We start from the raw sequence: 27,996 nt of genomic DNA on the forward strand, positions 1-27,996 counted from the left end.
GAGATACATCCGCGATGCGCTGTGTGTGGCAGCGTCTCTCTAAACCTCCGACCACGGCACCTCGGTATGACCAACATGTTTGTTGTTTGTTTAGGTCTTTTTTTCACGTTGTTCACGTCTCTATGTTCCCGAAAGTATTTACGCTGAACGCTTTCTCGGACCAGTTCACACAGCTGCCACGAACGTGATACCCTCCACTCTTCGCCGTTACGGTAAGACTTGTATTTCCTTCACGCGTTAACATTTTTTCCGTCACGCTGTGCATCCAAGCTCATGCTTCTAATGTCCTTTATTTCTAGGTGGAGATTGAGCAGCGTTCAAACCCGGAACCTTTCTACTGGCTTCGGGTGAGTGCAGTATTCACCTCATTTCAATACGCATCAATCTGTCTCGTCCCATGATATTGTGTTCACTGGCTATAATCGTTCATATTCCTTTAGGGAAAACGAGGTTACTTCGTAGTTACATCATCGTTCACGCATCGAGTGTTGCGTTGACATCTTTTGAGGTATGCTCACTTGTACGATATCTAGTATTCCACGGAAGCATATCGACACTGCTCCTTTTGTTTAGAAAACCAGTATCCTTACTTCCACAGGACCCAGATTTGATCTTTAATACAGGTCATTTTACCGTTGTTCCTTATGTACCCCTTCACTTTTTTTCACACTTGTGGTGATGTATATGCAGGCTACATATCCTTCTTTTGACATCTCTCCACAGTTCTCCTTGCCTTCACAATTCCATGCAGGACTTTCATCACGGGAATTTGTCTCATTTCCTTTTGGTTTCTTTTTCCCTACTTCTTCACTTTGTTTATCTCTTGTGCCACTGCTACACCCTTTTGTTCAATTATTGACACAGGCTCGGTCAACATCATGAATCAATTTGTGAGCAAGTTGTTCACTTGTTGGATATAGGATTCTCTATATGCATAATTATGGTGCATCATTATGTATGTTTAGTTTGAGATTTGTTTTGATTACAGAAGACTCCCCTGATGAAGGGACCACAGAGTCCCGAAATGCATCGGGCTTCGTATTGGGCTTTGTATTAAGATTATAATTGCTTGTCATCGCAAAGATTGTAATTTCATGAATACAATTATATTCGGACTGTAAAAATATAGCACTATCTTGGATGTTTCTGTTTCCCTGTTATATGTGCAATGCATCACAAGAGATGATGTACTTCATATGATTTATCAATGAATAATAATTTGCTTATGACACACAACAGGAAGTGTTTTTATTGATTATATTGGTTTATGCTGCATTGAATGATTCAAAAAATTCAAACGGTTAGTTCCAAGTGAACAGTGCTCACTGCATTACGGATCTTAACCTGTAAGATTTGTAGTTAATGTTCCGCATGTGTCGTCAACACGCTGCAGCAATGATGCACCCTTAATAAAAAGATTTAGTATATTTATTAAAAGTTAAAAACGAACGTTTAACTTAGGTGTGCTCCTGTACCCCTCACACTAAAAAAGTTTACACAGTTGACGAACATCAATAAAAAATGTCATTTGATTCCATAACAAACATTACTGATAATTGGGCAAATACTCTAGCCTATACTAATGAACAAGCAACGGACATTTATGCGTTGATATAAGAGGTGAAACTATCTGACTCTCATGGAGGGTCCATTAACCAACAATTGAAACAATTAGAATACCTGACTCGACAACAACTTAACCAGAGTCTGCATGCACCTACTTTTGTGCAATGTCATAGAGCTAAAAGAATATTACGGGGTTTGCAGTTATCTTTTAGACCTATGCTATTTAGGTTCCACTTAAATCCAGCAAATATTGATAAATAATTTTCTATTCTGAACAAATGTTCCTTGGATTTAATTCTACTAATAATTGAAGAACTTTCCAAAACAATACACAAACTGGATGAAGACATATTTAATCTGAAAAAAGAGTTGGAAAGAAGAATGAAAATAACAACTTGGAAGACCTTGATCAAAAGCTTGATTGCTACAGCAAGGAGTTGCAAGAAGGCAAGAATTGAACAACCGTAGGGATACCATCGACTACAAACTAAAAGAGATTTACACTTGGGCTGAAATATATGCACAAAGGCGTTTTAATGAGAAAACAAAAACCACTTCGTCTGAAGAGAGTATGGCAACAGATCAGAATACTGCTCTTAATAGACCACCGGTAGCCAAGTCAGCTTTGACAAGCATGGGCCCATCTACAACACCAATTATGACAGGGGATTCTCAAATACCCACACTTTCTACAAAGTCTTTTTTATCACAGGCCCCGGATCAGGGGCACCCTCCATTATCGAGCTCCACAAAAATACCAGAGTCCACCGCAAAATCAGGTGAGGACAAGGCAGAAAAAATGCTACGCAGTGGCAAGAGCATAGTCTAAACATCAATATATCATTGGTTTCGTTGTCACAACAACAAATGAAAGTACTTAACAAAGGCATGTCATTTGTGCCCACTTCAACTACCACAAGACTTGATATGGCGGTAGCTCTCTACAAATTCATGCGTAAATTATGTCTCAGACACTATTTTGCAAATGTGATGGAAGGAACAAGTGATCCTCAGGAAGATGCTGCAACTTTGTTCAAACCCAAAAGCAAGTACCACGCACCGGTTTCCCACAAAATACTAGATACTTTTGAAAACACAGTAAGACATGATTTATCCAAATTAAATTACAAAACGTTGAAGAACACAAACTTCACTGAATTTTACAAAAGGACTATCCGATCAATAGCTAACAACTCCACATTAATCTTGGAACCAGCTGACAAAGGAGGAGCACTAGTTGTCATGGATACCACATGTTATGTTATTTTCATTTATACAGTGCACAGCTACTCGGAAGTGTCCCAGCGCTATAGACCGCTGGGGAACCCATCCTGGCTATCCCTGTGAGATGGTCCCTGTTGGACTTGGCCCTTCTGGCAGGTTCACCCCTGAACTTTTTTGATTTTTACTGGTGACTTGGTGTGGTGATTGGTTGGTTTCTGCGCACTTTCCCTGTGTCCCAGGGTAAAGTGCGTGCGTGCTCTGAGTGCATGAGGTGAGATAGGCCTGCCCTCCCATAGGAATGCATGGGGAATGTATGTGTCCCTAGTAGTTCCTGATGCGTGGGGTGTGCAGGCCCGAGTTTGGTATGTGCGGACTCGTGGGAGTGAATGCTGCGCGATGATGTGTGCGGCGTGTATGTACCTAGTGTGGAAGTGCCACTTCTAGAAGTGGGCACTTCTGTGTGCAGTGTGTCTGTCGCGTGATTGGCTGGTCGTGTCATGTGACGGGCTAGGGATTCCCCAGTGTCAGGATGAGTCACCCAGTGGTGAATGGGGAGATCATCAGCTAGATGGGTGGGAGGAGTCCACCTGGGTCCTGAATAGGACAGGGTTTTCCAAACACAATGCTGGCCCCGCCCCCTGTGGTGCGACTGACGACCCTAGCCCTGCCAGTGAATAGAGTGAGGGGCTGAGCACATCAAGGGTGCTCCCCAACCAGCTGCGACTGGTTTTCCCCCTCACCCTGAACCCAGAACAAAGGGTTTGCCTGTATAAAAATGGGGCTGTGTCCCCACAGAAACTGTTCTCTGCCGGGATCTTACCTGAGGGGGGCTGCTGCTGCTGCCGCTGGACCAGAGGACCGCCACTTGGACTCCCTCCCTGCCTGGAGGCCCAGTGAGCTGGCTCTGGGTCCAGCCTTGCCCCCCACCCCTGCCTTGCTGTGTGCAGGGGAGAACTTTGCTGGACTTTGTTGTTATCCTTCCTAAAGCGCTGGGAGCGCTTTATTTGCATCCCTAAGCGCCTGGAAGCACTTTTCTTTCCCCCACAGCGTTTGGATTTGCCTTAGCGCTGGGAGCGCTTTATTTGTGCCCCTCAAGCGCCTGGAAGCGCTTTTTAGCGCTCAGAGCGCTTTATTTCTGAAAGCCGGTGCCCACCCGGCGTTTTCCCCGTCTGTACAGATTCCGAAGTCCCCTGGCAGGTGCCCACCCTGCCAGGGACATTGCCGTGGTTGTTGGCGGGTGCCCACCCCGCTTATTGGTCTTAATTTCACGGCGGGTGCCCACCCCGCCGTACATTTCATATCGCGAGGGAGCCTACCCCTCCTATTGCCGAGAGAAGTCACCGCCGCGGCCGGGCTCGAAGGAAGTCAGGCAGGCGTGGGGCGGGACTCCGGGACAGCAGGAAGTAGGAGGGCGGGAGCCTACCCCGCCTCCCTCCGAGGACTCGCGACGGTTTTGTTGACCCCGGAGCAGGCAGGAGCCGACTCTGCGCCCCGGTGCCCTCGCCCGGGAAGCGAAGAGTCCCCGAGGTCCTGGCTGCCCGAGCGGGGCTCTCAGGAGGAAGAGGAGAGCCCCGCCGCCTTCCGAGACGCCAGCGCCGCCTCTGCCAGGATCCCGGTAGTTGAGGTCAGTGCTGCTCGAGCCTGTGAGGCTCCGAAGGGACCGTGTTGATGGTCCCAGAGCGCAAGTGCGCTCCAACAGGACGGGGGCATTTTGTTGATCAGCAGAGCGGCCCCGGAAGGCAGCGGGCCGCTCCAACGTTACTTGGGGCCATTATTCCGCTTCGCCTAGAGCCCAGAGAGGCTCCATCGTTGGGGGCATTCATTGATTAGAGCCTGCGAGGCTCTGGGGGCATTATTCTTGTTTATTCTAGAAGGACTCCCCCGAGGCACCTTCATTCTAGAGCCCGTGAGGCTCCATCGTGGGGGCATATCATTTTAGAACGCTCGTGGGGCTCCAACGCCCCGCATTATTTGATTCCGAGCGCGAGTACGCTCCAGCGTCGGGCCCACATTCTGGGAAGAGCCCACGAGGCTCCAACACGCCCCCATTTGTTTAAAAGGCCTGCAAGGCTCCAACGATTGGCCTAATCCTTGTTGCGCCCAGCGAGGCTCAGGGGGCATTTCATTTGTTGAGCCCAGCGAGGCTCAGGGGGCATTTCATTTATTTAGAGTCCCAAAGAGGCTCCAACCCCCCCTGCTGTATTTGGTTTTGAGAAGGCACAGTGGTGCCCACGCATTTCTCCAGTTGCCCAGCACTTAGTGGGCAACTGCCACGTTTAGGTTGTGCTTTGTGTTCCTGGCTTGCGCAGCCTGCGCAAGTGCGCCCTGACTCTGCTGGACATAGGGCGTCCTTGCCCCTGAGAGGCCAGGTTGGCCTGGGGACAGGTCTTCTTGTGTTGTGCCCTCCCCTAGGGTACCTGATCATTATTCCTTGTGTATTTTTGCGCCTGCGCAATGTATTTAGGCGATGTCTCAGTCTAGTGGTGCCTATGCGTAGGAGAGGGTTTTCCCGGTGTAGGTTAGGCTGATGTGTTCATGGTCCCCCCCTGCGTGATGTGTACCTAAGGTGTATTAGGATTGCGTAGGGTGTAATTGCCCAATACCAGTAGTTACTGGCTGTGTGCTATATGTTCTATTTTTAGTGCTACAGTGATTGTATGTGCTATGTTCTAAAATATTATTCCTATATTCTAAGTGTTATTTCTACAAAGTGCTAATTCCTGACAGTGGTCCATGTGGCCCTGTCCCCTGTATATATAATCCCTTGTAAATTCTGCCCGTGCCTGTTGGCACATTGTAAAGTGTGTGTTTTTATCTAATGTGTTGTGTATAATACAAAGGTTATTTTTATAGAATACCTTGTGTGGAGTTTCCTTTGTGGTGGGCCTTGGGTGTTGTTGCTGGGTGCGCGCGCAAACGCTTTACACATCGCCTCAGGGATAAGCCTGTCTGCTCGTGCCAAGCTACCAAGGGGATAAGCCTGTCTGCTCGTGCCAAGCTACCAAGGGGGTGAGCAGGGGTTATCTTTGGCGTGTAACTCCCCAGCCCTGACTAGAGTGGTGGTTTCTGTCTGGCTTTGGCGCAAGCCCTAGCCAACCAGAAATCCCATTTCTAACATTGGTGATCAGCGGTGGGATTTGGACTTGCGTTTGCGCTGTACCGCAGCGGCAACTGGCCGCACTACAAAACTCTGCATTTAGATAAATCACATGGTATAGGGATTATTGTTTTAAAATTGTTTTTAATTGTCATTTCTTTGGAAATGTGTTTTTGTGCACTGTGAGTTAGGTGTTCCTAGCTCGGGAGGGTAGATCATCCCCCTTAGTGCATTGTGTTTCTGGATTCACCAGAGGGTGGGATCCAGTGGTGGCAGCGTAATAGTGTCCTGTACATTTGTCCCCCGCCCTGCGCCCAGAGTTGGTACCTGTGTCACGTGGTGGTCAGGTTGAGGAATCAGGGGTGGTAGAAACTGCCTTACCAGTCCGAAGGGAGGGTTGTGTGTGGATGAATGGTGTGTGGCACTAGGCAAGTGATTGTGAGTTCTCTGGGTTAGAGAGCTTGCTGAGTCTTTTTGTGAAGTGTGTACTCCTGTTAAGCTCAGACCCCTAGGTTCCCTGTGTGATCTTTTCTCTAGAACGTCTGCCAGAATGGAGCCTGCTTTTGATCTCAGTGATCTAGTTTATTACGGTATGCAGGAGTTGGAAAGGTTCTGTAGAGAGAGAAACATAGGGGTGAGCGAGTCAGACACTGTGTACGAATTGAGGAACTACATGATTGGATGGCAAGCAGATGAATGGGAACGTGAGCGCAGTGAGGAAGAAAGGGCCCGGGCCTCACACCTGGAGGGTGGTGGGTCCGTGGGGAGCCCTGAAGATTTAGAAGAAGATGACAGTACCTGGACTCCAGTAGAGAGTGAGGACCCCGTAGGTAGGGAGTCCCTTGCTGGGTCCAGCGTAGGAGATAGCGCCTCATCCCTTTCCTTGTCCCCTGAGTATAGTGGTAGTTTTCTGGATTCCCCAGTGAGGGTGGAGTCCAGGGGGGGCAGCGATATAAAGTGCAGTACAGAGAGTCCCAGTCCCCCGAGTGTGGTACCTTGTTCCCGAGAGGAGGAATGTAGGTTGAAGTTCAGGGGCAGTAAGAAGCTGTCTCACCAGTCTTGGGAGGAGGCTGTGGAGGAATGTCATGATGCACTGGTGGACTGGTTGGTGTTTAACCCGGAGCAGGATTTGGATGGAGTACTAAATATGATTATCAAAGAGCAGATGCTCAGTAGTTGTTCTCCAGGGTTGCGCCAACACCTGTTGAGGTATAACTCTTTTTGTCCATTTGAACTTGCAGAGGAAGCAGACCGCTGGGAAAGGGCCAGAGGTTCTCTAGTGTCATTAGTGAGTGATTCCAACAATAGTGGGTCAGAGATCCTCCAGCCCAGCGTGGTGGAGGAGGCTCAGTGTAGCCCAGCTAGGTCCCAGGATAGCGAGGAGGGTGTAGGGGCTCACTGCCTGGCTCAGTGGAGCAGGAGTGAGGGGGTGACCGAGGGTCCCCAGACGCCCGAAACCCTGCCTCAGGACTTGGATGGTTTCATGAGGGAACACCAAGTTGGGGACCTAGGCTGTCCTGTTAGTCCACTTGAGGAAGATCTCTTAGTGAGTGGAGGACCTGGGGCACCTGTAACCAGGGCTCCTGTAGTTCTAGAGGCTGGCAGTACAGCTCCGGTAGGGAGGGTACAGGAGTCCAGCGTGAGTGATTGGGGGATGAGTTCCCCAGTGGAAGAGCCAGTGGGTCAGGGACTTCCCAGTTGGGCTAGGATCCCGTGTAGTGACCAGGGTGACACCACTTCTGTTCTGGGGGATCTCCGCGCACTGTCAGGTGGACAGGGGACGGGAGATCAGCGCCAGACAGACAGTCGCTCGACATACGTGTCATTTGATAGCCTCAGGGGGATGGAGTGGAGATCCCCAGAAGTCCTGGAGTGCCAGGCAATTATTCCACCAAAGGTTCTAGGCCGGAGGTTGGAAGGCCAGGTTCGGGATCAGCCTGACCTGAAGGGTGGGACGTCTGTAATCAGCGTCCCGACCAGTTCTTCTTCCAGAGGTACCGCCCCAGTTGGTAGGGAGCAGGGTTCTGGAAGGGGGTGCAGAGGGTGGGAGAGCCCACCTCTGCCCCCGGTACAACCTGAGGGGTTAAACCCTGGGTTGGAATGGCGTTCTAGGTGTACCCCTCGCCAGAGGAGGAGGAACCCTAGGAGAAGAGGTAGGGGGAGGAGAGCCTTCCCTGAGACTCCTGGTCCGCCTGAGGGTGTAGACCCTAGGCTGGAGAACCAGTGGCAGTCTAGTCCTGTCTTTCAGAGAGGAAGAGTGGAGAATGGCCGCTATGTGCCAGGGGTTACTACCCCCCACTCTGTGGTTAGGCAAAGACCAGTGGCACCTGGGTGGCCTAGGGCCTGGTCTTGGCCGCGGACAGCTTGGGAGTACCAGTGGGGTAGCCCAGTTGGTCCAGACAGTGGTGTTAGAAAGAATTCCATGGGTTCGCCGTGGCGTAGAACCGGAGGGTGTCCCTGCAGTTGCGGGCCCGCGTCCGTGTTCTATCGCCCCAAGCAGGGAAGTCCATCACGGTGGTGATTGGGCTGCCCTGCGTTTTGGCTGGAAGGGGGTTGTGTTGGACTTGGCCCTTCTGGCAGGTTCACCCCTGAACTTTTTTGATTTTTACTGGTGACTTGGTGTGGTGATTGGTTGGTTTCTGCGCACTTTCCCTGTGTCCCAGGGTAAAGTGCGTGCGTGCTCTGAGTGCATGAGGTGAGATAGGCCTGCCCTCCCATAGGAATGCATGGGGAATGTATGTGTCCCTAGTAGTTCCTGATGCGTGGGGTGTGCAGGCCCGAGTTTGGTATGTGCGGACTCGTGGGAGTGAATGCTGCGCGATGATGTGTGCGGCGTGTATGTACCTAGTGTGGAAGTGCCACTTCTAGAAGTGGGCACTTCTGTGTGCAGTGTGTCTGTCGCGTGATTGGCTGGTCGTGTCATGTGACGGGCTAGGGATTCCCCAGTGTCAGGATGAGTCACCCAGTGGTGAATGGGGAGATCATCAGCTAGATGGGTGGGAGGAGTCCACCTGGGTCCTGAATAGGACAGGGTTTTCCAAACACAATGCTGGCCCCGCCCCCTGTGGTGCGACTGACGACCCTAGCCCTGCCAGTGAATAGAGTGAGGGGCTGAGCACATCAAGGGTGCTCCCCAACCAGCTGCGACTGGTTTTCCCCCTCACCCTGAACCCAGAACAAAGGGTTTGCCTGTATAAAAATGGGGCTGTGTCCCCACAGAAACTGTTCTCTGCCGGGATCTTACCTGAGGGGGGCTGCTGCTGCTGCCGCTGGACCAGAGGACCGCCACTTGGACTCCCTCCCTGCCTGGAGGCCCAGTGAGCTGGCTCTGGGTCCAGCCTTGCCCCCCACCCCTGCCTTGCTGTGTGCAGGGGAGAACTTTGCTGGACTTTGTTGTTATCCTTCCTAAAGCGCTGGGAGCGCTTTATTTGCATCCCTAAGCGCCTGGAAGCACTTTTCTTTCCCCCACAGCGTTTGGATTTGCCTAAGCGCTGGGAGCGCTTTATTTGTGCCCCTCAAGCGCCTGGAAGCGCTTTTTAGCGCTCAGAGCGCTTTATTTCTGAAAGCCGGTGCCCACCCGGCGTTTTCCCCGTCTGTACAGATTCCGAAGTCCCCTGGCAGGTGCCCACCCTGCCAGGGACATTGCCGTGGTTGTTGGCGGGTGCCCACCCCGCTTATTGGTCTTAATTTCACGGCGGGTGCCCACCCCGCCGTACATTTCATATCGCGAGGGAGCCTACCCCTCCTATTGCCGAGAGAAGTCACCGCCGCGGCCGGGCTCGAAGGAAGTCAGGCAGGCGTGGGGCGGGACTCCGGGACAGCAGGAAGTAGGAGGGCGGGAGCCTACCCCGCCTCCCTCCGAGGACTCGCGACGGTTTTGTTGACCCCGGAGCAGGCAGGAGCCGACTCTGCGCCCCGGTGCCCTCGCCCGGGAAGCGAAGAGTCCCCGAGGTCCTGGCTGCCCGAGCGGGGCTCTCAGGAGGAAGAGGAGAGCCCCGCCGCCTTCCGAGACGCCAGCGCCGCCTCTGCCAGGATCCCGGTAGTTGAGGTCAGTGCTGCTCGAGCCTGTGAGGCTCCGAAGGGACCGTGTTGATGGTCCCAGAGCGCAAGTGCGCTCCAACAGGACGGGGGCATTTTGTTGATCAGCAGAGCGGCCCCGGAAGGCAGCGGGCCGCTCCAACGTTACTTGGGGCCATTATTCCGCTTCGCCTAGAGCCCAGAGAGGCTCCATCGTTGGGGGCATTCATTGATTAGAGCCTGCGAGGCTCTGGGGGCATTATTCTTGTTTATTCTAGAAGGACTCCCCCGAGGCACCTTCATTCTAGAGCCCGTGAGGCTCCATCGTGGGGGCATATCATTTTAGAACGCTCGTGGGGCTCCAACGCCCCGCATTATTTGATTCCGAGCGCGAGTACGCTCCAGCGTCGGGCCCACATTCTGGGAAGAGCCCACGAGGCTCCAACACGCCCCCATTTGTTTAAAAGGCCTGCAAGGCTCCAACGATTGGCCTAATCCTTGTTGCGCCCAGCGAGGCTCAGGGGGCATTTCATTTGTTGAGCCCAGCGAGGCTCAGGGGGCATTTCATTTATTTAGAGTCCCAAAGAGGCTCCAACCCCCCCTGCTGTATTTGGTTTTGAGAAGGCACAGTGGTGCCCACGCATTTCTCCAGTTGCCCAGCACTTAGTGGGCAACTGCCACGTTTAGGTTGTGCTTTGTGTTCCTGGCTTGCGCAGCCTGCGCAAGTGCGCCCTGACTCTGCTGGACATAGGGCGTCCTTGCCCCTGAGAGGCCAGGTTGGCCTGGGGACAGGTCTTCTTGTGTTGTGCCCTCCCCTAGGGTACCTGATCATTATTCCTTGTGTATTTTTGCGCCTGCGCAATGTATTTAGGCGATGTCTCAGTCTAGTGGTGCCTATGCGTAGGAGAGGGTTTTCCCGGTGTAGGTTAGGCTGATGTGTTCATGGTCCCCCCCTGCGTGATGTGTACCTAAGGTGTATTAGGATTGCGTAGGGTGTAATTGCCCAATACCAGTAGTTACTGGCTGTGTGCTATATGTTCTATTTTTAGTGCTACAGTGATTGTATGTGCTATGTTCTAAAATATTATTCCTATATTCTAAGTGTTATTTCTACAAAGTGCTAATTCCTGACAGTGGTCCATGTGGCCCTGTCCCCTGTATATATAATCCCTTGTAAATTCTGCCCGTGCCTGTTGGCACATTGTAAAGTGTGTGTTTTTATCTAATGTGTTGTGTATAATACAAAGGTTATTTTTATAGAATACCTTGTGTGGAGTTTCCTTTGTGGTGGGCCTTGGGTGTTGTTGCTGGGTGCGCGCGCAAACGCTTTACACATCGCCTCAGGGATAAGCCTGTCTGCTCGTGCCAAGCTACCAAGGGGATAAGCCTGTCTGCTCGTGCCAAGCTACCAAGGGGGTGAGCAGGGGTTATCTTTGGCGTGTAACTCCCCAGCCCTGACTAGAGTGGTGGTTTCTGTCTGGCTTTGGCGCAAGCCCTAGCCAACCAGAAATCCCATTTCTAACAGTCCCTTTCTGGGTATCTCCATGGTGAAACCAGGCATCCCCAGCGTCTGTGGGGGGCCGTTGTAGAGATGAGGCAAGCTTAATGCCCAGAGTTGCCGAGTGTGTTCCTGGTTAGAGTAGGTACGGAGGTGAGAATTATCGAGTCCATTTTGACCCTGGTCCACGACCCTGCCGCGTTGGGAATTGAACCCTGGTCCCTGGCCGATTCTCTGCTTACGGATCTGCCACCTCTAACCAGTGAGCCACACCTCTCCACCATACTACGTCCAAAAAGTTAATGAACATGTTCTGGATGTTACAACGTATTTGGCACTCGACAGTGATCCCACTATCAAATTGCAAAGCATTCTACAACACATCCTAGATGAGGCAGAAGAAATGGGATATATAGACGCTCAACTCAAATCATTCCTTTTTACCGATAATCCACAGAGACCTAGGATCTACATGATCCCCAAAATACATAAAAATCCAACCATTCCTCCATTTCGACCAATTGTCTCCGGTTGCAGTTCTATCTTTGATCCACTAGGGAGGTATTTAGATCCTTACCTGCAAAAATTTGTCCAGGCCTGGTTACATATACTAGAGACACAACCGATTTTCTGCATGGACTCCAAAAAATACAACATTATATTTAAGCTCACTGGACATTATGTACGATTGATGTCACTGCTTTATATACATCCATAGCACATTCTGAAGGTCTGGAAGCCACGGAATGCGCTTTATTGAAAATGCAAGAAGTAGAGACAGACAAGGTGTTCTTGTTGAAACTCCTATTCTTTTGTCTACACAACAGCTATTTCAAGTGGCAAGGGGATTTCTATGCCCAATTAACTGGAACATGAATGGGCTTTCCTGGAGCGCCGGCGTACACCAATATCGTCATGGCAAAATTTGAACATGACTTCATTTTAAATGACAACAACTGTACAATGGGCATTGCACAATATTGCGTATACATTGACGACATTTTTTTGATCTGGACTCGACCTGATAAAGATCTGAAACATCAGATACAACAACTGAATACCAGGAATCCCAGAATCCAATTCACGCAAACTATTAATAAACAACAGATCAACTTCTTGGATGTTTTAGTGACTAAAGATTTAACTGGTACTGGATTAAAAACTGAGATCTATACTAAACCAACAGACAGGAACAGCACGCTTCATTACACCAGTTTCCATCCTAAGAGTTTGATTTCTAATTTACAGTTTTCTCAATTTCTTCAAATTAAATGGATTTGTTCTGAACCAAATACAGCGACAGTTTAGATCAATGAGTATAAACAGGGATTTGAATAAAGGGGTTACCTAGAGGACATCTTGCAGAAAAGTTTGATCAAGATATGTAGTAAAGAGCGGACGACTCTGTTAGAAAAGTTCACCCACACAAATAAAGACACACCGACATTTGGGTCCAAATACTCTACAAGTTCCAATCAAATCAAGAGGATCCTTAACAATAGATGGGAACTTCTTCAGAATGAACCCGACTTTAAGGGCATTTTTAATACCAAACCTACATTTTTCTATACAAGAGGGAAACATCTACAGGAATTGTTGTCATCTTCTGAAAACGCCCAGTAACTAAGAACTATAAGGGTACAGCCAAATGTTTCAATTGCATTCATTGCAATATTATAATAGTAGGAGACACACTCACACATCCTGTTTCAGGCAAAAACATTCAACTAAGACACACTTCAGATTGTAACACGACAAATTTTATTTATTGTCTGAAATGCCCATGTGGGAAGGCCTATGTAGGTAAAACTGAGCAGAAATTTAAACTCAGATTAACAGAACACAAAAGTACCATTCGTACTGGTAACAAAATTTTAAGTGTAGCGGTTCATTGGCAAGAAGCAAAACACACAATTGCCCAGTTAAGGGCACAAATTGTTGAAGTAGTGGAACAGCTCGAGGGCGTTGAAATGAGTAAGAGATTACTACAACGCGAGGTATTTTGGATACATTTTCTGGAAACTTTAGTCCCAAAAGGGTTAAATGACAGAATAGCAATGAGCTGCTTTTTATAAATCACACTGGTTATATCATGTACTCATTGAATTCAAATGTTGTAAATGTTGACTTACAATCAGAGCCCTAACACAACTTTTTTCCTGACACTCTTTTCTTTCACACTCTAGGCATCATGTCCTTTCTTTATTGATTGCGCTGTGTTCGATTCTTATTCGAGCTTTTTGATACTATATTTATAAGCCTTAAGATTTATTACTGGCATCATGTACTTGCCAACTTCTTGTAGGCGTACCTGCATCCCCCTTTAAACCAACCATTCACATACCATCAAGTGGTCCATCCCAGGTCATCACCTTTTAGTGGTTTATTGGTAAATTTTTTCACGTATCCTCCACACCCATAGTCTTAGTATTCTCCGCCTGTCCATCTTAACATGCTTTAACAACCCGGTATTATTTTTTATATTGACTACTTGTGTCAACTTGGTTATCCATTTTTATGATCCCAATCCACATTGGCTTGGTTTTTTTATATGTACAACTTGATTCGTGTAAGTCTTTCTTTTAGTATTTTTTTCAGCCTTACTACGACGCAACTTTTGTTTAGGTGTTTTTTTCACGTTTTTCAGGTCTCGACGATCCCGCATGTATTTACGCTGAACGCTTTCTCGGACTAGTTCACACAGCTGCCACGAACATGATACCCTCTACTCTTCGCCGTTATGGTAAGACTTGTATTTACTTGAGTAAGGTTCCCGTATTTTTTCCTTCACGCGGTAAAAAAAATTCCGGCACGCTCTGCATCCAAGCTCATGCTTCCAATGTCCTTCATTTCTAGTTGGAGATCGAGCAGCGTTCAAACCCGGAACCGTTGTACTGGCTTCGAGTGAGTGCAGCATTCACCTCATTTCTATACGCATCAATTTGTCTCGCCCTATGATATTGTGTTCACTGGCTATAATTGTTCTTATTCCTTTAGGAAAAATGAGGTTTCTTCGTAGTTACATCATCATTCACGCATCGAGTGTTGCGTTGACATTTTTGAGGTATGATCACTTGTATTATATCTAGTATTCCAAGGTAGCATATTATCATTGCTCTTTTTGATTAAAAAAACAGCATCCTTACTTCCACAGGACCCAGATTTGATCTTTAATACAGGTACGCTTTACCGTTGTTCCTTATGTCCCCTTCACTTCTTTTCACACTCATGGTGATATATACGCAGGCTACATATCCTTCTTTTGACATCTCTCCACAGTTCTCCTTGCATTCACAATTCCATGCAGGACTTTCATCAGAGGAATTTGTCTCATTTCCTTTTGGTTTCTTTTTCCCTACTTCTTCATTTGTTTATCTCTCGTGCCACTGCTACACCCTTTTGTTCAATTATTGACATGGGTTTGGTCAAAATCATGAATCAAGTTGTTCACTTGTCGGGATATAGGATTCCCTATACGCATAATTATGGTGCATCATTATGTATGTTTAATTTGAGATTCGTTTTGATTACAGAAGACGCCCGAGGGACCGCAGAGTCCCAAAATGCATTGGGCTTCGTATTAAGATTATAATTACTTGTCATTGCAAAGATTGTAATTTCATGTATACAATTGTAGTCGGACTGTAAAAATATAACAGTATCTTGGATGTTTCTGTTTCCCTGTTATACACAACAGATGATGTGCTTCATATGATGCATCAATGAATAATAATTTGCTTATGACACACAACAGGAAGTGTTTTTATTGATTATATTGGTTTATGTTGCATTGAATGATTCAAAAGATTTGACCGGTTAGTTCCAAGTGAACAGTGCTCTCTGCATTCAGTTCTTTAAGATCCCGCCAGTATCAATACAGATCAAAGACACTGCTAGATTGCCATGTATTCCCCAGCACAAGATATCCCAAGCAGGTGAAAAGACACTATTGCAGATAATACAGGATTTGATTAAGTCTGGCATGGTTGAAGAGACTGTGGCGAATGTGTGTAATAGTCCTATTCTTGCTATTCTTAAAAAGGCGCCCTTGGACTCTTCTGATGCCCACCCTGATGTTTACTGCTTTGTGAATAAAATAGTGGTTCCTCAGTCCCCTGTGGTCCCAGACATTACCACGATCCTGACAAGGATTCCCCCCATCAGCAAAATATTTTCTGTAATTGATCTAAAGAATGCTTTCTTCAGTATACCAATCCATATGGATAGCAGATATCTGTTTGGAATTGCAAAAGCCGATCGGAGCTTTAAATTCTGCCGTGCTCCACAAGGCTATACTGAAAGTTCCAGTATCTATAGCCAAGCCTTGAAAGCTCAATTGGATTCTTTGGAGCTTCCCCCGGTAATGAGCTACTGCAGTACGTTGATGACCTCCTCAGGGCTTAGGATGATGAGGATGGTTGCAATTAAGTCACAGTTAAATTATTGTTGCATTTGGCACAACACATATTTTATACAAACAAAGGAACCCGAAAAATGGCTAAGGACCACGGGTATCAATTATATATGTAGAAAGCAATGGTCCTGAGCAGACACTAAATTTTACATAAAATTAAATATAGACCAAAATGGGTTACTATACACATCCGATGTCCAGCCGGACAGGGGATTTTTATTTTTCAGATACTAAAGGATATGGTCAAGGATAATGAAAACACTACATTTATCGTGGGGCACAATCCTGCACCCTACAGCATGGGGAACGTGCGGGGGGGAAAAAGGAATAACAATGCAGACAGTTTAGGACAAACAACAGTTACAGGCACTATTTTTAAAAATACTTTTTAAAAATAGTGCCACAAATATCCATTGTGCTTACTCGTTGTGGTCTCTATTTTGTCAAACTTGCTACAACTTCATTTATGCCTGCAAGTTGCAACGGCTCTCAGTCTTTGCCTGTAACTGTTGTTTGTCCTAAACTGTCTGCATTGTTATTCCTTTTTTCCCCCCGCACGTTCCCCATGCTGTGGGGTGCAGGATTGTGCCCCACGATAAATGTAGTGTTTTCATTATCCTTGACCATATCCTTTAGTATCTGAAAAATAAAAATCCCCTGTCCGGCTGGACATCGGATGTGTATAGTAACCCATTGTGGTCTATATTTAATTTTATGTAAAATTTAGTGTCTGCTCAGGACCATTGTTTTTGGCACAACACAGGCACAAGGTGTCACCTTCCAAATTTCAATATTGTCGAATGGAGGTCACCTATTTAGGTCACCTATTGTCGAAGGAGGGTCGCAGGCTAACACCTGAGCGCATAGCTGCTCTTACTAATATGCCTCTTCTTAAGACCCAACACGAGGTTTATTAGGATAACATCGTATTGTCGGCATTGGATCCCTAACTACTCCCTACTAACAAAACCCCTTCTTTACCTGACCACCAAGGATGTGCATGAAACCCTGCCTTGGACATCTGCATGCCAGCAAGCTTTTGAACAATTGAAGGTTGCGCTTTTCTCTGCTCCTGTGCTTGGTACCCCTGATTGCCAGAAGCCTGTTGCGCTGTACGTGCATGAGGCGGACGGTTGCGCGCTTTCTGTCCTAACACAGGGTTTCAGTGGTAAGCAGAGACCCTGCGCCTATTTCCCTGCTATGCTTGATAATGTCAGCCAGAGCACTCCCGAGCTGTCTGAGAGCTGCCGCTGTGGTGGCCGTTTCTATCAGACAATCGGAAGGGCTTGTCAATGATACTGATCTCACAGTAATGGTACCTCATGCTGTGGATACGTTATTGAATAAGACAAAGAAGCAGCACCTTACTAGTGAGCGTTTGACTGGCAATGAATTGACCTTGTTTGCTCAGCACATTACCATCAAAAGATGCGCTACTCTGACCCCATCCATGTTACTACCCCTCCCTTTGGAAGAAAAGGACAATGATATCCATGACTGTTTGTTTCGGACTGAGAAAAAAATGAAAGGACTGGTAGACCTGACTGATGTTCCCTTATCTGACCCCCAAGGGGAACTATAGGTGGAAGACTTGTGTTTCAAATTGCCAGATGGCACTACCACTGCAGCTTATGCAATCACAACGTACACACTGTAGTTCAGACATCCCGTATCCCACACCAATTCGGCCCAAGCTGCAGAGTTGGTTGCCCTCCTTAGGGCTTGTGAGTTGAGTGAGGGACTGGCTGTTAATATCTACACCGACAGCCAGTGTGCCTTTGGGGTGGCCCATAATTTGGGGCGCCCCTGGGCGGAAAGAGGTTTCTCGATCTCGCACGAACAGCGAATACAGAACGGCCCATTGATACTGAGGTTCCGTGTGAGACGGGACGGCACTTTCTGAGTGGTGACGAATATGGATGAGTTTGGTATCTATGAACCGCAAATGACGAGTATAGTGGGTGTACGAAGTTTCGCTATGCAGCCACGTATGGTTCATCTCATTTTTGGGTTCGTTCATCCGAACCCTCGGGTTCCATTTTAGATACAGCGTCCATTTTGTTTCTTGCCCTCAGGTAGCCAGCGAACGGGCTTTTTGTCCGCTTCGTGACCCTGGAACTTTCAAGCTAGTACGAAGGACACGTGTTTCTTTGAGGTGACTTTTACGATGAGGGAAATGACACGAGTGAGGCAGATGGCCCCGCTCAAGGCCCATCTTGCCGCTCCGGTCTATTGTTTCAGTCACGCATACATTAGACACGAGGTCTTTGACCCCTCTATCGAGTTTCCTTTATTGCCCCTAACACTCTTTTCTAACCTGTTGTGCATCCTCGTTCTTTCCCCGCATTCTGTTTTTTGTCCTTCCTTAATGCTTTTATGGCGGAGGGAATATGTTTTTACAGTTGGGAACTGGCAGGACTGTTGTAATTATGTTCCGGCCTCCTGAAACATGAATGCGACCCTTTTGAAGTTTATTGTGGGAACCGAGTTGTAACCTTTGTTCGCCATACTGTGCTATGGCAAAAACGTGTATAAAAGGAGCGACCCACTTCTACGAATTTGAAGCAGTCTCCGAGAACCTACACGTTGTGTACTTCTTGTGACCTCTGTATCCCTGCAGTAATAAACGCTGATCTCTGACGTCGCTGGAAGTGTCCCGTGTCTCTGTGTTTGGTACGCCAGAACAGGTAACCCACGAAGGTTTCAGGTGTTGTTCCCTGGCACCGCTGGGTCTTAAGAATAACCCAGTCCTTCAGTTGGCGCCCAACGTGGGGCGACATCAACGGTACCGGTCCAAAGCCCGACGATCGTGAGGAACTTCGTGTGAAATCTCCGAGGGAAGGTGCACCCCGCTTCATCGATCCAGTTGTCGAAACAAGTGGCCCGACGTCTTTTCCCGCGAAGATCCCCGCCTCCTGACGGCTGCGACGGACCGATGCCCTGACTGTCGACCTGTTTTGGCGCCTGGCGTAGTCCTTTGTACGGCGAGACGATTGACGGGCCTTCCTGGTGACGCCATTGTTCTCTCAGTTAAGTATTTGTGGGTCGCTCCCAGTGTTGCTTTGTTGTTTGCATGGTTCCATAGCATTCGTGGTTCTTAGTTGTTGGGTTTTATTTGACGATTGCAATTGCCAAAAACCGAGGGTCTTGCATCTTTGCGAGGACATCGTAATTCGATAGCCCTTGAAGTTTGTATACTTGGTTAGTGTGCACGATGCCTGGCCGTAGTACTTTGTTTGGGTTTCTCAAATGTTGCAGCATGGATTCCCGGCTGGAGGATTCATGTCCTTTACCTCCGGCTGGAACTCCGCTTTATGAGCTCTATAGTCGCCATGGCGTGGGTCCTATCGTATATAATGAATATTGGGTTCGTTACACTAAAAAGGATGGCGTCCTTAGTTGGCCACCTCATGGTAGTTTCGAGACTGCTATTTTAGATAACTTGGAAGCTAAATTATTTAAAAGGAAAGCTAGGCCGGCCATGTTTGATTCCTTCCGGTTATGGCGGAAAGAGGCCAAACAGAAAGAAATCAAACAGAATAAGAAAAATAAGCGAGAAGGTGTTATTACGGTGATGCGAAATGCTGAACAATATCAGTTAGACAAAGATGAGAAAGAGCAGGAAGTTAGTGCTCGGCTTCATTATATGGCAGTGGACAAATGTTATCCGGCGCTACCTTCTACGATCGATAAGACAGGAGAAGAATCGGTGGAAGATTCGCTTTTGTCTTATCTGATGAAATCGCCACCTCCCTATGCTCCTGATGTTATGGGTCCCGTTCGTCCACCTCTTCCTCAACCCGCGGTTTTGGCGGCTGCTGGTCAGCCCGCCGTTCCTCCCGTACTCCCGAATCCCCTGGGGCCACAGATCGTACATCCTCTTGTCCCGGCTTCTCTCCCTACTGCGCCTTTCCAAGTCCCTCCTCAGCCTGTCGTTCCCGCTACTCCTGCTGCTGCGTCTACTTCTACTGTTTCCACCCCTATGGCTGCTACGCCTGTATCTTCTTCCTCTTCTCCTTCTGTTCGTAGTCGTCTCATGACTGCTGTTGCTTCTCTTTAGTCTCCGCTCTTTGGGCCGATACTTGGTTCAACTCTTTCAGACGTTGCTCAAAGACGCAGCCAGCTTCCTGATGGTAGGGAACGTGAATCGTTGGTGAAAACGGCACGTAGATGGATTCGTAACCCTGTTAAATACACCCCACGTGTAGTGTTCGAAACGTTTTCTCAGTTTAATGTGCCCACGCAGCGATTCGTGTTCGAAGAATTGTGTAAGTCATTGAAAGAGGAGTGGGACGATGATATAGTGGATGATATACCACCTGAGGTTTCCGAGCTACAGCTTCGGTTTGCCACGGGTGTAATTGTAGGTGACAAAGTTCGAGAGGCTCTGGAACGCTTGTTATCCTTTCGATGTACAGTGCAACCACGTGCGCTGTTTAAGGACGCGACCGCGGAATGGATGGTACAACCTGGTCAATATCCTATACGGGAAGTTCCCCCGGTATGGATGCCAGGTGATCAGGCTGCTATCCCTCCTGTCCCAGGCCATTTCCAGAGAGTGTGGATACACCTCCCTTGGAAACGATCGGAAGTGTTACAAGTAAAGCAATCCTTACCTGATCCCCGTAAGAATCCTGCGGGTTACTATAAGGAGCTGTCCCAATTGGTGGATGCTACTGTTATGAACCTAGCCGATATTGATATGTTGTTCGGCAATGTGGTGCCTCAGCCGATTTGGGCGAAAATTCGGCACGAGAATCACGTAGCCGAGTTAGGCGGTGACTGGGCCGCCCTTACAGCGGCAGATGCCCGGCAGGTTGGTGGGGCTAAACCCGAACAGATTATTGTGGCTTTGCCCCAGAGGATAATTACCCTCATGAAAACACTTATGCCAGCGATGCGCGTCAACTGGGACAAATTATCAGCGTGCAGGCAAAAGAGGGATGAAAGTGTTTCTGATTTCTTTACAAGATTTGAGGAAGCGTTCATTGATCATAGTGGTCAGGACATGGGTTCCGAGGGTGGTCAGCGGTTGTTCGTTGATAAATTTGTATCAAATTTGTCACCCGACCTTGGCAACAAGTTGAAGAATTCTGAGAGTGCGTGGGCTGTCTCTACCACTGCCCAAATATTGGCTACGGCCCAATATTACGAAAATAGAGAAAAAGAGGAAAGTGAGCGTGCAGAAAAGAAAACTAAGGATCTCAAAACTAAGGTTTTGTTGCAGCAAGCCTATCCACCGCGTTCGAATTTCAGTGATACACAGCAGCCAAACAGATCGCAATCACAGTTCTCTAGACCACAGCCGCGCAATGCTTCGCCCGCACCTCGTTTTGTGCTGGGATACAATCAGTGCGCGTATTGTCGTGGGGAAGGCCATCTGAAGTTTGATTGTCCGGTTCTCCGTGATAGGACCAATGGCGTATCGGCTCGGGGAGGACGTAGCGGTCCTCAACAGGTCTCTCGTGGTAGAGGTCGCGGAGTTACCCAGAATCAGGCCGAACGCTTTGCGACGTCTTCGGATTCGCAAAATTGTTTCGATCGGCGCGAACAATCGTCCAGTCGGTCTGCACAGTATCATGTGGATGACTGTTATGTTGAATGTGATGTTGATGCGGATGGTATCTACTAGGACAGCCATAGACAAAGGAATGGAGAAGTATCAGTTCCGGTAGATCAGAGAGGGCCTTATGTTGCAGTAGCCACTATGGGCGTCGTTGAGCCTTTTCTGTTGGACACTGGTGCAGCAAAAAGTTCCATCATGCATTCAAAAAACTCCCTGGCGCGCCTTTGTCTGGCTTAACGAATGTTTCCGTTGGATTTTCTGGCGCCCCCGTTAGCAATCCAGTTTCTAGCCCTTTGCCCCTTACAATTGGGTCTCATGAGCTGGAAGCTCCTTTGATTTTGACTACTGGTTGTGGTGAGAATCTTTTGGGTTTAGATTTGTTGAAAAGGTTACATGCGACTTTGTACTGTTCTCCTACGGGTGTGGAGCTTACGTTGGGTAAGAGCGTGATTTCCCCTATGTATTTATCGATGGATAAGTTCCCATCGGAATTGAGATCTCTCCCAGACTCCTTGTGGGCGACAGGTCCCAATGACGTGGGCCTGTTGGATATACCACCTTATGTTGTCCAACTAAAAGTTGGTGCGCGTTTGCCACGTATACCTCAGTATCGTATTTCCCTCGATGGTGAAAGGGCACTGTTAGCGATCATTTATGATCTGATCGGCAAAGATGTTATTGAGGAGACACGAGGCAATGTGTGCAATAGTCCCGTGTTGCCGATTCTGAAACGAACGGATCCCTCCAAGCCTCCCGTGTATCGTCTAGTTATCGACTTACGGGAGGTAAATAAAGTCGTTGTTCCACAGTTTCCTGTGGTGCCAGACATTACGGCTTTACTGACTCTGATTCCAGCCACTGCATCATGGTTCTCGGTGATCGATCTGAAGAATGCGTTCTTTAGCATTCCGATTGCTGAGGAAAGCAGAGACTTGTTTGGTTTCTCATTAGGTGGTCGTAGCTTCAGATTCAAACGCGCTCCACAGGGCTACTGTGAGAGTCCATCAATCTACAGCCAAGCTCTTAAAAGTCAGCTTGATGCATTTGTGTTACCGGCTGGTGCAGCCTTGATTCAGTACGTTGATGATCTGTTGGTTGCTGCTGACACTGAGCAGCTCTGTAGAGCCGCTACAGTGTCTTTGTTACAGCATCTCTGTGCTTTACATCATAAAGTGTCACCTTCTAAACTACAATATTGTTGTCAAGAAGTTACCTATCTCGGTCACTTATTGTCAAAGGCGGGAAGAAGGTTGACCCCTGAACGAATTGCAGCAATTGCTCGAATGCCTGTGCCAGCAACTCAGAGAGATGTGCGTGCCTTTTTAGGTATCACGTCATACTGCAGACAGTGGATCCCGAACTTTTCACTGTTAGCGAAGCCATTGGTAGCTCTCACGTGCAAGGACGTTTCAACTCCTTTGCCTTGGACGGAGGAATGCCAGAAAAGTTTTTCTGAACTACGTGATGCGCTGTGTTCGGCTCCTGTGTTAGGTACTCCTGATTACAGCAAGCCTTTCACATTATACGTCCATGAGAGGGACGGTTGTGCGTTGAGTGTTCTAACGCAACAATTTGGTGATAAGCAGCGTCCGTGTGCATATTTTTCCTCGACCTTAGACCCGGTGGCTAGAGCGTTGCCAAGTTGCTTGAGAGCGACAGCGGCAGCTGCGGCGTCTATTCGGCAGTCCGCAGGTCTGGTCATGGACAATATGCTCATAGTAATGGTTCCACATGCAGTTGATACGCTCTTGAATCGGACAAAGACTCAACATCTGACGAGTGCAAGGTTGTCCGGGTACGAGCTGACCCTTTTGGCAAGTCATATACAGATTAAGCGTTGTAATGTACTGAATCCGGCGACATTGTTGCCGATTAATATGGAATCAGATGATGTCCTGCCCCATGATTGTTATTTACGGACTGAGGAAGAAACAAAAGGTCGTGTGGACCTGAAAAACACCCCCTTGTCAGATCCTGATGGTACTTTATATGTGGATGGCTCTTGCTTCAAATTGCCGAATGGCGATGTGACGACTGCGTATGCTGTGGTGACGTTGAGCACGATTGTGGAAACCGCGAGATTGAACCAGAATTCAGCACAGGCAGCAGAATTAATTGCATTGACAAGAGCGTGTGTTCTGTCGAAGGGAAAGCGAGTGAATGTGTTTACCGACAGTCAGTATGCATTTGGTGTTGCGCATAACTTTGGAAGATTGTGGAGAGAAAGAGGATTTATGACATCGCATGGTACAAAGATCCAGCACGGCCATCTCGTGAATGATCTTTTGGATGCACTTACGTTGCCTAAACAAGTGGCGATCGTCAAATGTAGTGCACATCGGAAAGTGACGGATGATGTTGGTCGTGGTAATGCATTTGCGGATGAGATTGCTAAGGACACGGCTAAGAATCTTGCGACTCGAATGTATGTCACGAGTTCAGTAAGGTGGCCGACGGAGACTGGTATGTGTGAGAATACTGTTGAAAGTGTGAAAGAAATTCAGAACGAAGCTACTGAAGCTGAAAAGACTAAGTGGAAAGAAAGTACAGGGAAATTGGATACGCATGGATGTTGGGTTGACCTGACGGAATATCAGAGGTGGATGTTACCGGATGCGTATGTATTAGCTGTTGTGACGATGGCCCATGGGTTGTCACATATTAGTGCGAAAGGAATATGCAAGTTCTTGTCTCCTGTATGGAGGAATGATGGTATTGCTAAGTGTGCCGAAAGAGTGGTTAAAAATTGTATGGTGTGCTTGATGCACAATCCCGGAAGAGGTACCCCCACTCCACCTGGTCATTTCGCTCCTCCTGCCTGTCCCTTTGAGGTTATCCAGTTGGACTTTATCCATATGGAGAGATGCAATAACCTGAAGTATGTTTTAGTTGTGGTTTGCGCGTTCTCCAGATGGATTGAGGCCTATCCTCTTAAGGATAATACTGCCCTGTCCACAGCAAAAATCCTGCTGAAGGAGTATTTTCCTAGGTATGGAATGCCGCGGATTGTGTGGTCGGATAATGGAAGTGAGTTTGTGGGAAGTGTAATGCAGAGTGTGTGTAAAGGCCTTGGGATACGACAGAAATTCCACAGTGCCAACCATCCTCAGGCAGCGGGTTTGGTCGAAGGGTACAATGGTACCCTGAAGCTGAAACTCGCTAAGATTCAAGCTACGACTGGTCTGTCATGGCCTGATGCCTTGCCTCTGGCTCTCCTATCGACCAGAGCGACCGTACACTCTCGAGTAGGGCTCAGCCCATATGAGATTGTGTTCGGTCGCCCTGCAAATATTTGGGGAGTCCCGAGACCTAGGGCTTTTGATAGTCTTGAATATCCAATGTTGATTGATTACTTGTATGATTTGACCACTAAACTATGATTAATTCATCAACAGGTCTTTGAAGCTCTACCAGCGCAGACAGAGGGTCCTGGACACCAGCTCCGGCCAGGAGATTGGGTGGTTACCCGAAACTTCGGTCGGAAGCGTAACTTGGAGCCCAGATTCGTCAGACCCCACCTAGTCTTGTTGACGACGAGGACAGCGGTTCGACTGGAGGGCCGGAAAAATTGGGTCCATGCCAGTCACACAAAGAAGGTACCGATCCCCTTACCAACCGACGGTTGGGTGAGAACCGGGATTTCGGCCGGAGAAACTGAGACTCCTCCGCGTTTTGTGCCATTTAGCGACGCTCAACTTGTGGAAGAGGATTCGTCTTTGCCGGATCCACAGGTGGAGTCATTAGTAGCAGAGAACCCAAGGTCCGACTCGTCATCCACTTCATTGAACACTGTTGCGCCAGCTGAACAATTGTTCGTAGAGCAAACTCGACCTGGAAGAAGTCGATACTTTCTTCGTTCAAGGACTTCAAGGACTAATAAAAATTAACAGTATAGTGGTTTTTAACGTTACGAATATTATGAACAATTACATCCTTTCTTTCTGAGTTTTTGTGCTTTCCACTGCTAAGAGACTTGTAATAAATCTGAACGTTTCAAGGAAACCTCGCCATCCGGGTTACCGTAGGGCCGTGCGGGTACTTCTTTCTGTTTAGCAGGTTTCTGACGTTAGGTTGGTTACTTTTGTCGATTCCTGGGAACTCCTGGGGATTGATAATCGCTACTCAGAACGAAGTGCGTCAAGTACGTCACGGACGGTTTGTAGAGGATGGCATTCTCTAAGCTGGTGGAAGAAGAAAGGGTGTTGGCACAGAGATCAGAGTTATGGAGGGTTGTACGAACAAAATGTTTTCTGTTTCAGGTGTTTCTATTGTTCCTAACTGTATCTATGTTATTGGTGGGTGGAGTGTATTTCGGAGTATCGTTGTTCTTGCCTTCTGTTTCACCTACCTCTTCTCTTAACCTAAGTTCCCTCACCACTGTCTCCCCACATTCCTTTCATCCTTTGCCTCAACATGAGCAGGTTAGACGTGCGGAATTTATGAATAATTCCTTTGTTCAACTCCTACATCAGCATCAGTTGGTGGTGAATACTACCAATTGTTGGGTATGTGGGTTAATGCCACACACCATGGATAGGGGTATTCCGTATCTGGTCCTTCCATACAGCTCCCAGGGTTCAGCTCGAGCATTCCAAACTATGTTCCGTAGTGCACTAGATTCCTACCCCAGTCGAGAGCCACGGTCTGTCAACTTTGGTCCTGGACCGTACCACAAGCCTTTGGCGATAGCCATAGCAGATCTGGACAGAGATGTTTTCGATGCATCACTCATTCCAGATGAAGAAGTGCAGGCTTATAAGGATCTGAGTGAGACTGAGTATAGTACATCAGTGGGTGATAGACAGCTTAAGAGCTCGTCCCCAATATGGATTGTACCGCACCTTGGAAATTTCTGCCTGCAGGGTTTGGGTCGAAATCCGAGAGCACAACTTGGGAACAGTGCCTGCACTGAAACGTATGTCCTACCGACGCTCTCCTCCCCTGTTTTTCTGACTGCTAAGGGCACCTATTTTGTGTGTTATGAACGCGCATATACATGGTTACCCCGCGATTTTTCGGGTACCTGTTATATTGCGAATCTTTTACCTCCGACCTTCACAGTTGCTTCGGACTACCACAAAACTAGAGTTGTGAGAGGCGTCATTAGCAAAGAGGATACTGCTGGTCAAGAAGCAGGAGACTTCTTTAAGGGTTTCTTGCCGTTTTGGGGACCTATGGTTAATAGTAGGAACCTGCGACAGTTGACCCGTGTGGTAGAATCGACTGCTAATATTACTGCAAATGCCCTTGGTAATCTAACAGCTGAACTACAGGCGGATAGACTCATGACGTTGCAGAACCGTATGGTTCTAGACGTTGTTCTTGCAGATAGAGGGGGTGTGTGTAAAATTATCCATTCGAGTTGTTGCATTTTTATTCCTGACAATGCTCCAACTGTTTATCAAGCCATCTCGAAGTTGCACAAGATTTCCGAGTCCATACACGTGGACGAAGGTAATTGGACGCTCCTAGGATGGTTTTGGGGCCTGATGTCAACCTGGGGTTGGAAGATTCTGATGATCGTAGGGGCTGTTGTAGCGTTTCTGTTTACGTGTTGTCTTTGTGTACAGTGTGGTCCTGCCTTATGTGGCCTATGCGCTGCGACGTGTATAAGGCGGCCATCTGTTACCAAGGAGACATTGATGAATAGAATGATGTTCCAGCAGCAGCTGAACGATCTGATGAATATTGATATAGATTCCGATCTTGACTAGTGCTTGCCTACATGAGGGCAAAAGGAGCGTCTGAGGTTCCGTGTGAGACGGGACGGCACTTTCTGAGTGGTGACGAATATGGATGAGTTTGGTATCTATGAACCGCAAATGACGAGTATAGTGGGTGTACGAAGTTTCGCTATGCAGCCACGTATGGTTCATCTCATTTTTGGGTTCGTTCATCCGAACCCTCGGGTTCCATTTTAGATACAGCGTCCATTTTGTTTCTTGCCCTCAGGTAGCCAGCGAACGGGCTTTTTGTCCGCTTCGTGACCCTGGAACTTTCAAGCTAGTACGAAGGACACGTGTTTCTTTGAGGTGACTTTTACGATGAGGGAAATGACACGAGTGAGGCAGATGGCCCCGCTCAAGGCCCATCTTGCCGCTCCGGTCTATTGTTTCAGTCACGCATACATTAGACACGAGGTCTTTGACCCCTCTATCGAGTTTCCTATATTGCCCCTAACACTCTTTTCTAACCTGTTGTGCATCCTCGTTCTTTCCCCGCATTCTGTTTTTTGTCCTTCCTTAATGCTTTTATGGCGGAGGGAATATGTTTTTACAGTTGGGAACTGGCAGGACTGTTGTAATTATGTTCCGGCCTCCTGAAACATGAATGCGACCCTTTTGAAGTTTATTGTGGGAACCGAGTTGTAACCTTTGTTCGCCATACTGTGCTATGGCAAAAACGTGTATAAAAGGAGCGACCCACTTCTACGAATTTGAAGCAGTCTCCGAGAACCTACACGTTGTGTACTTCTTGTGACCTCTGTATCCCTGCAGTAATAAACGCTGATCTCTGACGTCGCTGGAAGTGTCCCGTGTCTCTGTGTTTGGTACGCCAGAACAGGTAACCCACGAAGGTTTCAGGTGTTGTTCCCTGGCACCGCTGGGTCTTAA

At 47.9% G+C, this 27,996-nt stretch overlaps 1 protein-coding gene across 2 annotated transcripts; it reads left to right on the forward strand.

Annotated features, from left to right (window-relative positions):
- Positions 1-27,903, forward strand: LOC146816506 (endogenous retrovirus group PABLB member 1 Env polyprotein-like). Of its 2 annotated transcripts, XR_014962456.1 has the most exons (4): positions 56-212; positions 300-347; positions 14,050-14,145; positions 14,259-14,307. XR_014962456.1 is itself a non-coding variant. In XM_085609124.1 (3 exons), exon 3 carries the CDS (start codon positions 25,549-25,551, stop codon positions 27,094-27,096), a length of 1,548 nt encoding a protein of 515 aa, XP_085465250.1. In that variant the 5' UTR covers positions 1-212; positions 300-347; positions 24,778-25,548; the 3' UTR covers positions 27,097-27,903. The 2 variants fall into 2 exon arrangements, 1 of the variants encoding a protein (XP_085465250.1); XM_085609124.1 differs by lacking the exons at positions 14,050-14,145; positions 14,259-14,307 and adding an exon at positions 24,778-27,903 and having other exon boundaries at positions 1-212.
- Positions 27,904-27,996: the final 93 nt, after the last annotated feature.

This window comes from Triturus cristatus, chromosome 6 (assembly GCF_964204655.1).
Source record: "Triturus cristatus chromosome 6, aTriCri1.1, whole genome shotgun sequence".
Classification (NCBI taxonomy): Eukaryota; Metazoa; Chordata; class Amphibia; order Caudata; family Salamandridae; genus Triturus; species Triturus cristatus.

Bases quoted from the DNA above. Each gene is read 5' to 3' on its own strand.
- LOC146816506 (XM_085609124.1), top strand. From the start codon at position 25,549: ATGGCATTCTCTAAGCTGGTGGAAGAAGAAAGGGTGTTGGCACAGAGA.